Here is a 15160-nt window from a genome sequence, read left to right as displayed (position 1 = left end):
CTGATCCAGCCAGGGCTCTAATTTCCAAAAAGAAGATGCCCTGAGAAATTTCAAACAATGAGGAAACTCTAAATAGGCCTCAGTTCAGGACTGTGCACAAAGCCTGTATGACTACAATAAAGTGGTGATCAGGAAGGCTGCCAGTCCAGGAGCACGAGGGGAGAGGAAAGAATGCTGTGTTTGTGGCATTCCTACTGCTCAATCTACCACTCTGTGAAGCATCTCCTGGCTGGACTGCTGAAAAGACAAAAGGCACCAACGTCTAAAACCCTCTAAAGCACAACTGTCCTGAAAATGGACCTTAGTAGCACAACAGGAGTCCTGGAAGCACAGGGCCAGGCTGTAATTTCACCTGTTATTGGTGAAAGGAAAGTTTCAGAGTTTTATTTAATTCAATGGGATGGCTGCTTTTCATAAACTCTGCAGTTAAAACTTCCTTCTCTCCCCAAAGTGCTGCTCACCTTGTTCAGAAAGGCAGATAGGAAACAGCTGTACCATGGATGGTGGCTTCTTTTGAGCTGGTTTGGGTTTTTTTTTGTCTTGTCTTGGGGGCGTTGAGTTTAGGTTTCAAACAATCTTTAGGAGCAGAGTTCAGTAGAGACAGGAGGCTGGGTCCCGGGAGAGCAGGATCGTGAAGCTTCCAGCAGGGGGAAGTGTCCAGCAGAAGAAACGCTGGAGGAACACCCCAGCAGCAGGGACGGGCAGGGAGCACCCCGCTGCTGCTGCGCCACCACCAACAAACCGGACCAGATCCAAAAGCAGTTTTTAGCACGAAGCTGTCTCTCTCCCCGTCTAAAAGAGCCTTGCCGTCCTTTGTTTTGGGTTACCCTTCCTCCTCTGCAAGACTCGCAGTGGATATGAAGCAATATAGTCATGACATCTGGATTTTCTTACTGCAATAGCAATGTTTCCCCTTTAATATTAACATTCCAGAAAGGAAAATTGCTTTAATTTATGCCATAAATTTCCAGCTCATTCAAGAATAACACTGTCCCAAATTACCTTCTAAAAATGTATGTATGCAAAAAAAAAGTTGTGGATTTTTTCCTAATTAATATCTACAGCTGATGTAAAGGAAATATTTTTTTAAAATGTTTAAAATACCAAAAATATCCAAGAGCCATACTGTTTAAAAAAAACAACAAACATCAATATCATTCAGATACTTGTTCCCTGATTAAAAAAACAATAAAACTTAAAAAACTCCAAGAGAATAAAATAAATGATTCAATAAAAGTTTATTTCCCAGATTAAAGGGAGACTTTAATCTCCTCTTCAGTTTTAATTCTTGTTGCCCTTTTCTTTGCCATACACACACAAAAAAAATCTTTCATTTGAAATTGACATCATATATGTGACTGTTCAAAGAATATTGCAGAGTGTGTTACACAGAGATCACTGGAACTGCTGCTCCATCAGTTCCCAGGAAAGGGGGCCAGGTGAAAACAACTCAAAACTGCCTCCCCGCCCAGGGCAACAAAGCACTGTGAGTAGGAGTGGGAAGGACACAGTACCAAAGAAAGGACAAACAGATCCTGTGTTCAATAGTCCTCACACCTTAGCTCCCCTTGCACTCATCTGCACTGTTACTTGCACCCCCAGAGATCAGAATCCCTAGGATTTTTCTGCCTTCGGTATGAAAATGTGTATCTTAAGAAACTCCCTGTTTTACTGGTTTAGAAAACAAATTCCTTGGACAAGGACTACAAGAGGAATCAGAGGCAGAAAGGAATCAAGTGACCTGAGATCATGCTGCAAGCTGAAAGCAGAATCAGCACTGAAATACAAGTCCCCTCACTTCATGGCCTTCCCTCACATTTGGGGTTGTCCAAGTCCCACCAGTACCAGAGGAGCACTGAATCATCACATCACACCCAAAAGCAAAAATGCAGCTGGAGCGGGGCTTTCTTCTCCATCCCAATTCTAGCATTTGTAAAAAGTACTGATCAGTCCAAAATGGGAATAGCAGCTTCAGAACTAAGAATGATTGGGAGAAGTATGTATTTTCAACTGCTACTAACATGAGACACTGAAATTTTATCATTCCATCTCCAGAAATGTCCTAATTTTTAGCCCACTCCCCAGCACATCTTCCTTTCCATTCCTTATACAAGACTTAAAGAAAGGTATATCTGTTTGTGGATGCTGTGATTCAAACATCTGGCCTGCATAAAAATGTTTTCTGCATTACACCCATCAACATGGTCACTTCATTCTCAACTTGTTATTTCTCCCCCAAAAGCAAGTACAGATGATTTAGTAGCTCCACCTGCTCTGTCAAAAGTTATCGGCCATATTGCTTATTGAATTGCTTTAGGCATAGCAGCCCAAACATAAACTGTGTTACATTATTTCATCTTTATGGAAAAATGGTTGTTGTAAGAGTCCAATGGTTCTTTGCAGATTGCATTAAATATATATATATTTTAAATATAAATTGGGACTTTTAGAAAGATTTTAACACCATACTGAATTCTAGGAAGCCTACAATCTTCAAACATTGGAGAAAGGAAGCAAGAGTGAAAAAACAAGCAAGAAACCTCTATTCAGCAAGTTCTTGAAATGTGCATAAACAAACTAAATATTCAGTCTATTCAGCAAAATAGGAGACCATATCAAATACGTTCCTGACTAAGAAAAAAAAATGTTATCAAAAAAGAGTAAACATAGTTGTCCACAGTGTCATATATATCTTTACTTCTCACACACCACAGGCCTGTGACCAGAATTCAGGCATTGACCCCTCAGTTGGGGTTTTTGGAAGCCACAGGGGCTTCATGCACCTCAGCTCCCAGCTCACACAAGGCAGAAAAGATAAACCTCCATCAAGATAAACTAATTACTGACAGCAAGAGATTCAACATGCTAAAAAAAAAAATAAAAATCTTATAAGCACAAGATGAGTGCTCTGAGAAGCAATGTGGCCAAAAGTTATCAAATGTACAGGATGGATTGCGCACAAACACAGAGCTTGACGTTCTTCCGAACAGACAACCCCTAGAAGCCGCTACCTGCATGCTTAAAATCAGAAGCCGAAATTTGGAAGAATTCCTCTACAAACACTGTATGGGTCATCAAAATACAAAGACCAGCAAGAGTACTGTAATCAATTTTTTCAAATCATCCCTACCACTAAGCTTTCACTATAATTTCACTTCTATTATTCATCATTTGTTTGAAAGGACAGGGAGGGTACTACTTTTCTGGATTGGACACCAGCAGTTCTGATCAAGAGTGGATGTCTTTAGGTATGAACTGTTTCCCTTCTGTTATGTACATTCATCTGTAAATAAAAATGAATAAAATACTTTGACACAATTCTGAAAGATTATAACTCTACTATCATCCACACTGGAACAGCAACATGTCAGTGATTACAGTAGGGCAAACAACTACTCCATGAGATTTTTGAGGCTAATAAGACTAAAAAAATCAAGAACTGTAGAATTGTTTGTGGGTTTTTTGAAGAAATTCCCTTCCTCACAAAGAGGGCACCTTCAAAGTACAGTAAATCAAGCAGCATATGGCATTTACATTTTCATCTAAATCTTTAAAGAAGCCCATTATTTCCTTATATTTGAAAAAAGAGCCCTGCTTTATTTCACCACACCAACCATAAATTATTCATTAATTCTGTTTGCTAACTCTGTAACTGAGCCCAGATGTTTCTGCTGGAGTGGCATGCTGTAAGAGAAGTTAAATATAGCAAGCTGTATGCAAGGACCAGACTCTCTCTCCCCCTTCACTACAGCATGCTCAAATATTACTTGAGAAAAAACAATGAAAACATTTGAAAAATATTCTGAATATGTGGGTCTGAAATGCCACAGTCTGATCACAAAATTTCATGTGAAAGAACTCCCACGCATTTAATTTGGGTGTAACTGAAGTCACTGGTCCTGTCTCTGGGGAAAGGGCTGGCACTTTCACTCACCAGAGTAAACAGAAAATTTACAAGAGGAATGCTCCTTGCCATGCATCATTTACAAATACAAATGACGACTTAAGTTTTCAATTATAAGAAACACTTCTGAGGCAGCTACCAAGGACAACAACCAAGTTGATGAGGAACTGAGAGCATCCTAAGCAATTCACTATGGAATTGACACAGAAACTTACCAGAGGGAATTTTTAATCCATTTCAGTGCTTCAGAAAAACAACCATTTTACACTAGCAAAGATGATAAATGTCTAAACCAACACTGAAAACAGTCCTGTCGACCAGAATGGAAACTACCACCTTCAGCAACACATTCAGCCACTGTTATAGTTTCAAGCACTCTTCATCAACTGCCTTAAGCTAGTTTGGAAGTGTCTATTTTAAACTAGGAACTATTCTTGATCATTATATAGTTGGAGAAGAAGTGAAAAACAGATTAAACATCACAGTGTCACTTGGAGTTTGGAGACTCTTCTAAGGCCCACAACTCTTCTTCAGTTGTGAACAGTGATAATGAGAGATTTTCAGAGGTCATCTTGTCCCTTTGCTGTGCTGCAAGGCAAGATTAAGACCGTTTAAAATATTTGACTGATCTGTTCCTAAGTATTTCCAGTGTAACAGATTCTGTACCATGAGGTACAGAGGGAAGGTATTTTGGAGGAGCTGTTATAGACCAGTGTGTTAATGGCACCACTGCCTTGGTACCAGGTATTAGCTACTGTCATCCAACTTTCCCACACTTGTATCTTGTAGCCATATCCTGCTGTTCTTTAACCAGCTGTGTCCATATGAGACTTTGCAAAATAAGTTAAGACTAATTACTGTTAACAGAGGGTATCTTCCCATCAGCCAGAAAACAGGCAAACAAATCATGATGTGTATATATACTACTAGCCACCTTAGAACATAGCACAATTCTGTCAGCTGTTATTAAAAACATGAATACATGACTGAAGTCATAATTTAGTCATGGGAAGGCATACCAGCACTACCTTTAGTCTTCTCAATGTCAATAATGTGAAAAACAATAGAGTGGTAGCACAGGCCAACAATCTCAGGGTAGTAAATATCTATTTTTTTTTTTTACTAGTCCACACTGACAGTATTTTCTTTATTCCTGGTAGCTACTCAAAGTTAGCACAAAAAGCTACCACTAAATTCTACTATGGACAATAACCTCTTCATTTTGCTATGTAGACAGATCTTTAAGGACATCTCACTTCTTCAGGAATCAGCAGGAAAGCAGACAGCAAGAAGCAAACCAGACCAAATTTTATATAAGCCATTCACCCTGGCAGCAAGTTAAAACTGAGTCCTCCTCTATGAGGAAACATTTCCTCTCCAACTTCTAGGGAAGAAGAGGGGTATGCAACGTAAAACCTAGGAACTGGACCCGGTTACAGCAGTGTGAGAGATGGAAGGTGACAAAGGCTCTCAGAAAACAAAGACCATATGTTGCTAACGGTGGAAATCTGTGAAATCTTTGTTGGGGGGAGGGAAGAAAAAGGATACAGTGCAGGTGTAGAATCACAATACAAGTCAAAAGAGAAGAATATAAATTATATTAAATAGCCCATCTCAAAAAAATCTAATATATGAGGACAGCATTATAGTAAAGGAGAAAGAACTTTTAATCCCCTTTGCACTGTATTAATTTCTAGAGCACTGCTGAGAAAAATTTTTCTTGTGGAGTGAAACCAGCACCTGGTATGTTTCCTTGTTTTTGCATAGTAACAGGAGCTGCAGGAAGGTTTTCATTTGGACAACTAAATTTAGAAAGTGAAACATCAAATCTGACACAGTTTGATTGTAAAGTCTTAGCTACACATTATATATAGCTAAGTACAATTATCTGAAGTTAGTGCTTTTAGGTTGCTCTTGTTTAAGCAAAACTCAGGCCCTCATGAAACTGTCTGTATACCTGAATTTATGCCTTATCCTTCTCCACAGGTATTGTGTTTGAAAACAGGGATAAAACCTTAAATTAAAAGGTACTCTAACAAAAATTCAGCATCCAGCTACTTTATGAAGAGGCTTATGAGAAAAGGAAGTCACCATTGAGACCTACCTGTTTGCAAGACCTATTAGGCAGAAAAAGAAATGTCACAAGGAGAATTATTGGTGTTAATCTGTACTGATTTTTGCTACAGTAATCTACAACAATTTAAACAACCCAAATCTAAAAGGTCTTGAGATTCTCCCACTTTTGGAAGTCTTATCTGGCCTACTCACTTAATGTACACATATAGACTATTACATTCCAGCAGAATTACGACCAGATGGGGTTTTGCTGTAAACTTGACTGCTTTCTTTTGTTGTTTTTTTATAAAGACTTGTTCTCTGTTAATTTTTTCACAGACAGATAACAATCACATTCAACATTAAAAAACTAAAAATAAAAAAAAAGAAAGAAGAGAAGAATGTTTACTTTGGTTGTGCTAAGCAGCCAGGTGCTATAATACTGCAAGTTTCATCTGTAGTCTGCAGTGCTGTTAGTTCCACCATGTTAACCATCACATCGGTCTTGTGGCCAGGAAGTTTAGGAAGCACAGAAAGAATCTTCTCTGCAAGATTGTCACCATGATGGCCAACTGCTCCTAAGGAAAAAAAAAAAAAAAAAATAAAGCCTAAAAAAAACCTATCAGGTGCATAACTAGAAAAACAAACAAACACAAGGAATTTAAAAGAAAATAACCATGTTTTGGGGAGGACACTGGTACTCTTAACATCACAACTACATTTAGCTTTTCAAAAATATTTTTCTACAAAAGTAAAATTAATTTCTAGAATGTGTAAAGTTAGAAGCACAACATTTCAGAAAGATTAATTTAAAAAGCACAAATTAGACTTAGTTTTACAGCTGTTAGATATTCACTGGTTTTACACTTAGACATGAAAAACATTTTTTTTTCCCTAAGGAAGTTGTTAAATAATATTTGTAATGGTTATTGAAAAAGCAAGGAAATATTTATATATACACTCCCATGCATACTGTACTTTTCTATATAAATTAATAGGGCTGTGCTTAAAAGGACTTTATACAAGTTGCATAAATAGTCATCCAGGCAGGCCAGTCTAATATTAAAATAAACAATTACCAATAGCATGCCACAATCAAGATCATCACTTTTATATGAACTGAGGGCAGCTCAGGTGAAACAAAAATGAAATAACTAAACCAACCCATGTTACAAAGTATGAAATGTCAATTTGACTGGATTCCAAGAGAAATTCCAGACTCCAGCTGGCATGTATTCTTCAATTTTCCTGATTTCAAACACACATGCTTTTCTTTCTATTCATGAACTCTCAACACAGGCTCTACAACCAACTTAAAAAATACTAGGGCTGTGAGCCAAGTCAAAGCAGAAAAACATGACACACACTACAGATAAAAAAGTCAAGAGAGGGACCAGAAACCTTATTACCTTCAGGTCAGGAACAAGATATTTGAGGGTATTTGTAGTCTGCCACTTAGGCTATGGTTCAGCCATCAGCACAGGGCTGGACAGCAGTGCTGAACTTAGTTTTGTTGTCCTAGCTTTAACCACAGAAAAACGGGAACTTTTGAAGCACCACTGAGAGGCAGGAAAAAGTTCTCTCAGGCTATGTTCCCACTCCATCTAAGTCTTTCTGTGTAGCAGCTATCCGCTCTTATGTTTTCATCATTTCCAGAGATCTGTTTCAACAGCTGAATTAGCTTCACATGCTCCACAAATCCAAACAAGGACCTTACATGAAGTAAATTGCCAAGGTCAGATTATTAAGTGTTCTTGGATAGCAGAAGCAGAAGAGTGTCTCCAATTCTATAGCAGACAGGTATCCAGGTTGTAAGCCATGGTTTTCCATGGTTTATCCACTATTCTGTATTGCAAAGGAAATTGAGAAGGAAGGATGAAAAAGGAAGAGAAAAGTGAAGTCAAATTCTGTGCTGGCAATGCCTTTATCCACAGAAAGCAAAGAAGGCACATGTGTCCAGCACAGGGTAATACTGCAGTGTGGATATCTGACCACTTGGCTGGATTATTACCCATTTGTTCCACCAAAGACAACAACAATTACAGAATTACAGAATGACAGCAACTTTCTTTTCTACCATTCTCAGCCAGAGTTAGACCAGTAAAGTGCAGATGGAATGAGCTAGGTTATCTTTGTGACTCCCTAACTTATCTTATTCTCAAAAATCCCTACATTCTTCTTACCAAGTCAATCATATGTAAGGCACACTGCAACACTTGCAAAGTTACACAGGGAAAACCAACAGTAATCTTCTGAACCTCCACCCCGTGTACTGGAAGCATCTCTCCACACACGCTGCATGCGAGCAGCATTTAGCTAGACAAGACACTAGAAACACCTCAAATGCAAATAAACCCACATAATTAACATCCCTCCTCTCTTCTTGGCATACGGGGAAGACTCAGTACTTGAGCTGACTCCATGAACAGCCAGTGCCATCTCTCTTTCCCATAACTGTTACCTCTTGGAGGTTTCCACTGGTCCATTGATGCTACTGGCTTTTGGCATGCCTCATCAAATCAATCACAAAATATCTGGTGGAGGTTTTAAAAGTCACTGTCACCCTAATCAACTGCATAAATCAACCAAGCCTGAAAAGACTGTTAAACTTCACAAGACCAGGACAGGAAATCATAGGGAGTCACTTTCAAACTGCACTGACTTCAGCAGGGCGCATGGGACTAGTTGTGATCCTCTCTACTCACCACTTCTGAGGACAGTCAACAGACTGCTCAGCAGCTTCTCATGAGCACCAGTGTTTAAGGCACAAGTGATGGGTTTGAATGCTGCCAAAGTACAGACAGATTGAGCGTTCATGTGACAAGTTATCTGACCACTGCAAAATACGAGTTTCCATGCCAAGCTAACATCTAGCTTTTAGGATACAAGAACTCTTATGCATCATGCTGTTCTAATTTAATTTTTTTCTTTACATTATAACTTACAAACTGAAATAGGTGACATTTGATACAAGTTGTAGCCAATACAACTTGCAAAGTCAACCTACCAATTCTTTAACAGCAGCCAGGAACTCATTAGCTACACCCCCTGCTAACCCTGTGAATTTTTTAATGTACAGTTTTTAGCAAACCAATGAAACAAATCTCATTGTGTGGTGCTAAATTCAGGTTCATATTGAGTTTTACCTCTAGAATGCACTAGATTTTTCTTCCTTCAGTCTGTGCTGTATAGGACAAGCATCACATCCAACACATAGGAATAATTCAATGAAATTACCTATGAATTCCAGAGACATTTGTTGGTAACAAAAGAATGGTTGTATGCAGGGATCCTAATTTCATTTATGGATACTGAGAATAGAATCTTAAAAAACCAAATATTGTAACTTCTCATTCTTACTCCATAAGCTTTGATGTTTCCTTCCAATGCTGGTCACTACAGCCCTGATGTTATCTCTAAAAAACCTTCTCCTACTGAAGTACAAGATTCCACACTTCCCACTATCTGAGCTCATAAATAAATCCTTTCCCCATTCCCACCCCAAACCAACACTCTTCTCGTAATTTCATTTTAAGGCTCCTTATCCAAGTCCACTTTCCTGCAGTCTTCTGATCAATCTTCCCAACCTCAGCACAGCATTAACTGTCTGGATCCTTAGGTGCTCTTTAACACATTGTTGACAGCTATGAACCCCACAGCAGTTTAAGGATACACAATGGCAAAATCATGGAAGGAAAAAAAATACTGAGGAAAATTCAGACAGACAGGCTGCAGGGTGCAACACTGTACCAAGTACTTGCTACATGACACGTGGTGGCAAAAAATTAAGACCTGAATTACTGACTACAAACAGAACTAGGCCCATGCATGCCAGCAGGAAGTATGTACGACTGGGATACCAAATGCAGTCATTCCTTTATCAACACACATATGTACAGAAACACCTTCAGGCATATAGATATGGCTAAGGGTTACACAGAGATGTGTATCTGCTTAGACAGATATAAAGATATGAGTGACAAGTAGATATACTAGATACCTCACAACAATCCATAAGGCTGAGTCTGAAACATGCAGAGTTTCCTTCACCCCTCATGGCGGCAAACAGGTACAATTAAGATTTATAGTTTGCAGCAAAATGGAAGTGCTAGAAATAAACCTTTGGATTTACAGCAGAGCCTTCTACTTTACTCTTAATTTCTATGATCCACTGGGCTACAAGGGTGTGTAAGCAACCATCGTGGCCACAGGGCTAAACGTGCTCCCAGTGTTGCCAGATGAAGAACTGTTTGCACACCTGGTGGCTTAATACAGTGATTACTCTTCAAACCACTAGCCTGTGGAACAGAACCGCACGCCGCTTTTTCTGTAGGATCACGCTAAACACAAACCAAGAAGAACAGGAGAGTAACCAGCTCAGTTATGTCAACGTTCCTCTTAATTTGGAAACCAGCACCAGTTCATTGGGCAGCTAAGTATGACTTTGGGGTCACTGACCACCAGGGACCACCACTTAACCAAAACATTTCAGCTATTTCTGCATGAAAGAATGCACCTGGCATTAGGGGTATTGGCACAGCATTTGGGGTCATGGAAGCAGCCTGTAAGGTACTTTTACAAACAACTGGATAATGTGAGTAACGGATGATCTGGATGCTTGAGAGCAGTGGCTTTTAATCCAGGAAGCATGAAACTGACACTGGGACAGAAGATTACAGTACACATATTCTGCATAGTAATAGCTGTCTTGGGTCAGAAAGGAGGATATTGAGTATCACCAGCAGAATTCTGAACACCAAGTTTTCATACTGGAGCAGGATGATGTGGAACTTCCAGTGACTTCTGCTTTGAACCCAGCCGTGTTTCTCCAAGCTTCAGAAGAAGCCCAGAGTTCTACTATGACTGCCTGGTAACCACTGAACACTGAGCAAGTGTACTCTAACAGACCAGATCTCAAGAGTAATCCCACACAGGACCCAGAACTGGATATAGCAATGGGAGGAGTGCAGTACAAAGTGGAATATGGATTCTTGGTAACACCAGGTCACCAGAGCTCCCACTATCTGACACCCTCCCGATGAGTTTGGTATGGATGACATACCTTAGAATGACAGCCCACACCAGCTGAGGATTTCTTACCAGCGAGGTCCAACGTCCTGTCCACGAAGATGACAGAGGCCTTGTTGGTGGCTGTCCTTCTCCTGTTTCTGGCTGGAGTGTAGCTTGCCAGCTCAGCGGCGATGACTCTGCTAAGGGCTCCCACAGCAAAGCTCTCCTCCCGCAGGCCCAGGCCGGTGAAGAGAGAGTCGAGGTCACCTACCAGGGCCCGCACCGCCGCCCGCAGCTCGGCGGGCAGCGCACCCAGCCCGACCTCTGCGGGGCCGGGGCCGCCGGGGCCGGGCAGCGGCGGGAGGAGCGCTGCCAGGGCGGGCAGCAGGCAGAGCTCCGCCGAGACGGGTGCCAGGAGCGGCGGGTCCCGCAGCACCACCTCGACGCGGCCGCCCTCGCCCGTCCACCGCCGCAAGGTCTCCTCCAGTTCGGCCGCCCCGCCGCCCTCCGCCTCGCCGCCGCACACCAGCACGTAGTGCCGCACGGTGCCCTGCTCCAGCACGCCGCGCACCGCGGCCGCCGCGCCGCCCCGCAGCGTCCTGCTCAGAACGAACACGACGCAGGCCGCCCCCGCCGGCACCGCCGCCTCGGCGGACAGCGCGCTGACAGCCAGCGCCCCGGCCGCCAGCAGTTCGCCCGCCCCGCCGACCCAGTGCAGAGCCTCGGCGGAGGGCGCGTCCATGAGCACGGCGGCACGGCGAGCCCGGGCCAGCGCGGGCTCCCAGGCTCGGCGGCTCAGCTGCCGCAGCACCTCCGGCCCCGCCATGGCGGTGACAGCCACAACACACCGCACGTGCCGGGCGCGCCGCCGGCGCCGCGCGATGACGTAGCGGGCGCGGGTTGGCTGCGAGCCGGAGGGGCGGGGCGCTCGCGGGCCTCGGTGGGCGCTGCGGCTGCTGAGGGTCCCCGGCTGTGTCACCGCCCCGCAGTGCCACCGCCCCGCAGTGCCACCGTCCTGCCTGTGTCACCGCCCCTCAGTGTCACCGTCCCGCAGTGTCACCGCCCCGCCATGCCACCGCCCCGCAGTGCCACCGCCCCTCCATGCCACCGTCCCGCAGTGTCACTGTCCCGCCTGTGCCGCGGCCTGCCTGGGTGACACCGCGGGACCAGCTGCTTCCCCGGCACTTTAAATGTACAGCACCCGAGAGGCGAAACTTTCATCACTGCTCCTTACCCTACTATTGTGATTTATTAGCAAAAGGCTTTGGTGGATGAGCTGGCAAGACGGCGTAATCTTCCTCAGTAAATGCGACTTTTCTCTGTACAGTTAGAGATGTATGACAAATCAGTTTAATTCCATTTTCCCCTCTTAAAAGCTCTTGATCTCGAAATCAGTTTCAAAGCTAACGAGAAAAAACGCCACAACAAGCATCAGCAGTTTCTCCTCTCCAGATAATGGATTGCCCAACTGCAAATCTGTGTTCTACACTATTCACTTGGACAACCTCCTTGGCACACAGTGAGGAAGGTACTTTTTCTGACATAGCAGGATTATCAGCATTAATAAAGAGATAAAATACTTAATTTCTTCACCCTCCCTCTGAACTGGTGTTCTCATGTCTCTTACAGATTCAATTGTTTTCAGGAAAACATGAAAAACATGAGTAATGCTGAATTCACTAGATTTCCAGCAATTAAGTCAGATCCTTTCCTTTCAGTGTTCTCCACTGACATTTCTACTCAGATGCATTCTTCCCCATCTTTGTGCTGTTCTAGCACCAATCTGTTATTTTAACTTTAGGGCATATAGGTTCATGATGCTAGAAAAATATGTAAGTTAATACTCTTCTTGACTATTTTGATTTGAAAAATGAGCGCTAAGAAAGGATGGGGGATAGTTAACCACCGGGCCCAAGAGTTTATAAACAAGTAGAACTATCCTTCTCTCAGACTGAATTACCTCAGAGATTATGTATCTCTGAGTTTTTGCTTTATAGGTGAGTGCCACAGACAAAACCTAGATAAATAATGGTTTGCCCAACAATTTAAAATGGGTTCTGAACCTTTAAAACCATTAAAAAGGGGAGGGGAGGTGAGCTGCCCTCCTTTAAAAGGTTGAGGGTTTTTTTCAGATATTATTGTCAAAACATCAGATATTTTTAAGAAAGTGAATAGTTTTTTACTTTATTAATACTGTATAGATTGCAACTAGTTCTGCATATGCCAGTGTTGAAAGAAAAAATTATTTGCCAGAAAACTAAATGAAGATAATCAGTTTAAAGCACAATGGTTAAATTATGAAACAAAATGATCTAAGTAGTTTTTACAGCTTATTTTATCCCTTGTGCAAGGTGACAACTACTGTGTCAGAACTGGTTCCCATAAACTGGTATCTTTTTGTGGGTTTCTGGGGTGTAACCTGTGAGCAAAGATGGCAATGCAGCTTGCAAAGATGCATTCTGTCTTCAGCCTTTCAGCTACTCTAAGTCTTAGAAGAAAGAGTTTTTACAAGCCACAACCATTCAAAGTGGATTTTTCCATCACCACCAGCTCTGTGTGATTTCTCCTTAAAGGTTTGTACAAGGAAAACTGCCTGGAGGATCTGCATTAAAATATTTTAAAACATTTTTTGTTCTTAGCCTACTCTTGGTTTCTATTTGTTGGATTTTCTCAAACATGGTTTTCTTTCTTCTTCTTTCTTTCTTTCTTCTATGTCTGCAGCCAAAGGAAACTACTCACATTCTGCTGTGTCATTTCATATTAGCCAGAATTGTCTTAAATGGCAAAGTAAACAAGCTGCAACAAAAATTCAGACACTGATCTATGAAGAGGTACTACACATACACATTTGTCTTATGAGCAACAAGTGTCTCAAAATAGTGAAAAATGCCTTTGCTGATTGCACAACTATTTGTATAAAAAATTACATAGCAAGACAAACCTATCCAACTACATCACACAATTCATTATCTGTACACAATACTCAGACATTTAATTTTAAATAAAAAAAGATTTTGAGCAGGTTGGTTGTTCATGTGAACTTCATTGAAATGTCATGCCATATATGAAACTTTCAAATAAGCTTCTCTATGTAGGCAATTCAAATAAGTTCCCCCCACTGAGAGTTGTGTTTATGTTACAGTGAAGTCCTCTTGTCTGATTTTTCCCAAGCTGTGAAAAGCAGGGCCCTAATTTAGTTTTCACATACATCCTGAAACACCACAAGCTCCATTTGTTCACACAACTGTTTGAAACTTGTTTGGTCAGTTGTCAGTACTTAAATTTTCTAATGCATCTTGCAATTGTTGTCTAGCATTCACAGAGGTAAAGTGAGCAAATCACCAGGAAAATTAGCTCACTACTCCCCACCGCTTTTAAAACAGAATTAATGAAATTCATAGAAACACTTTGAACATAGAAACACTTTGAACACAGAAACACTTTGGAACACTCACAGCACACTATGAATGTTAAACTCTACCGTACCTAAAAACAAAATCAGGAAATTTGGGGAGGAAGAAAAAAATCTATGGAGAGTTTTAAACCTAAAATACTACGTCCAGCGGGGACAGTCCCTGAGCCGAGGGACAGTGCTAGCAGAAGCAGCGGCGTGTTTACCCCGTGGTTACGCTCCCCCGGCAGCTGCCATCAGCCGCCAGTAGATGCACGGCACTGGAGTGTATGTGCGTTTAGCCAAGATCTGCTTCTGGAGAAGCAGATCTTCAACAAGGATGTTCTCGAGGAGATGGCCATGCTGCCGGTGAACCCTGCTGAATGGACGGACGGGCGTCCAGGGACTCCGGAGAGCACAAGGACCACCGAGAGCAAAGGGCAGCGAGAGGAAGGGAAGGCGGCTCTGGCAGCGCGCCTCGGGAGAGCGGCGAAAGCTCAGCCGCGGTGAGTGGCAGCGCACGGACGGTGCCCGGCCGGCTCTGCGGGAGGGCAGTCCCGGGGCCGGGCCCGGCCGGGCCGCCCCCCGCAGCCCGTGCCCGGGGCGCCGCGGGGCCGGGCCGGGCCCGCTTCCTGTGCGTGTCACTCACGCGGGGGGGAGGGGAAGCGCCGGGCGGCGGCGGCGGCGGATCCTCCGCGAGAGGCCGCGTTGGGCGTTCGCAGCCGCCCGCCCGTGCATCGCCTGGCCGCGGCCCGAGGCGCCGGGGGAGCTCGGGGGCGGCGCGGCGGGGCGGCCCGGCG

General features: G+C 42.9%; 1 protein-coding gene across 2 annotated transcripts in view; it reads right to left on the bottom strand.

The window, feature by feature from the left end:
• SCFD2 (sec1 family domain containing 2) overlaps positions 1–11815 on the bottom strand; it is a 187357-nt gene extending 175542 nt beyond the window's left edge. For both annotated transcript variants that reach the window (XR_002001651.1, XM_015624487.1), the window contains exons 1-2: positions 11060–11815; positions 6369–6537 (exon numbers count right to left, since the gene is read on the bottom strand). Coding sequence is in view for 1 of the 2 variants with exons in the window: in XM_015624487.1 (XP_015479973.1) it covers positions 6369–6537; positions 11060–11795 (905 nt within the window). In the remaining variant the exon portion in view is untranslated. The remainder of the gene's footprint in view (positions 1–6368; positions 6538–11059) is intronic.
• Between the last annotated feature and the right edge of the window lie 3345 nt (positions 11816–15160).

Source organism: Parus major, chromosome 4 (genome assembly GCF_001522545.3).
Source record: "Parus major isolate Abel chromosome 4, Parus_major1.1, whole genome shotgun sequence".
NCBI lineage: Eukaryota > Metazoa > Chordata > Aves > Passeriformes > Paridae > Parus > Parus major.
The sequence above is the reverse complement of the archived record's forward strand: the minus strand, read 5'-3'. Positions and strand labels throughout refer to the sequence as shown.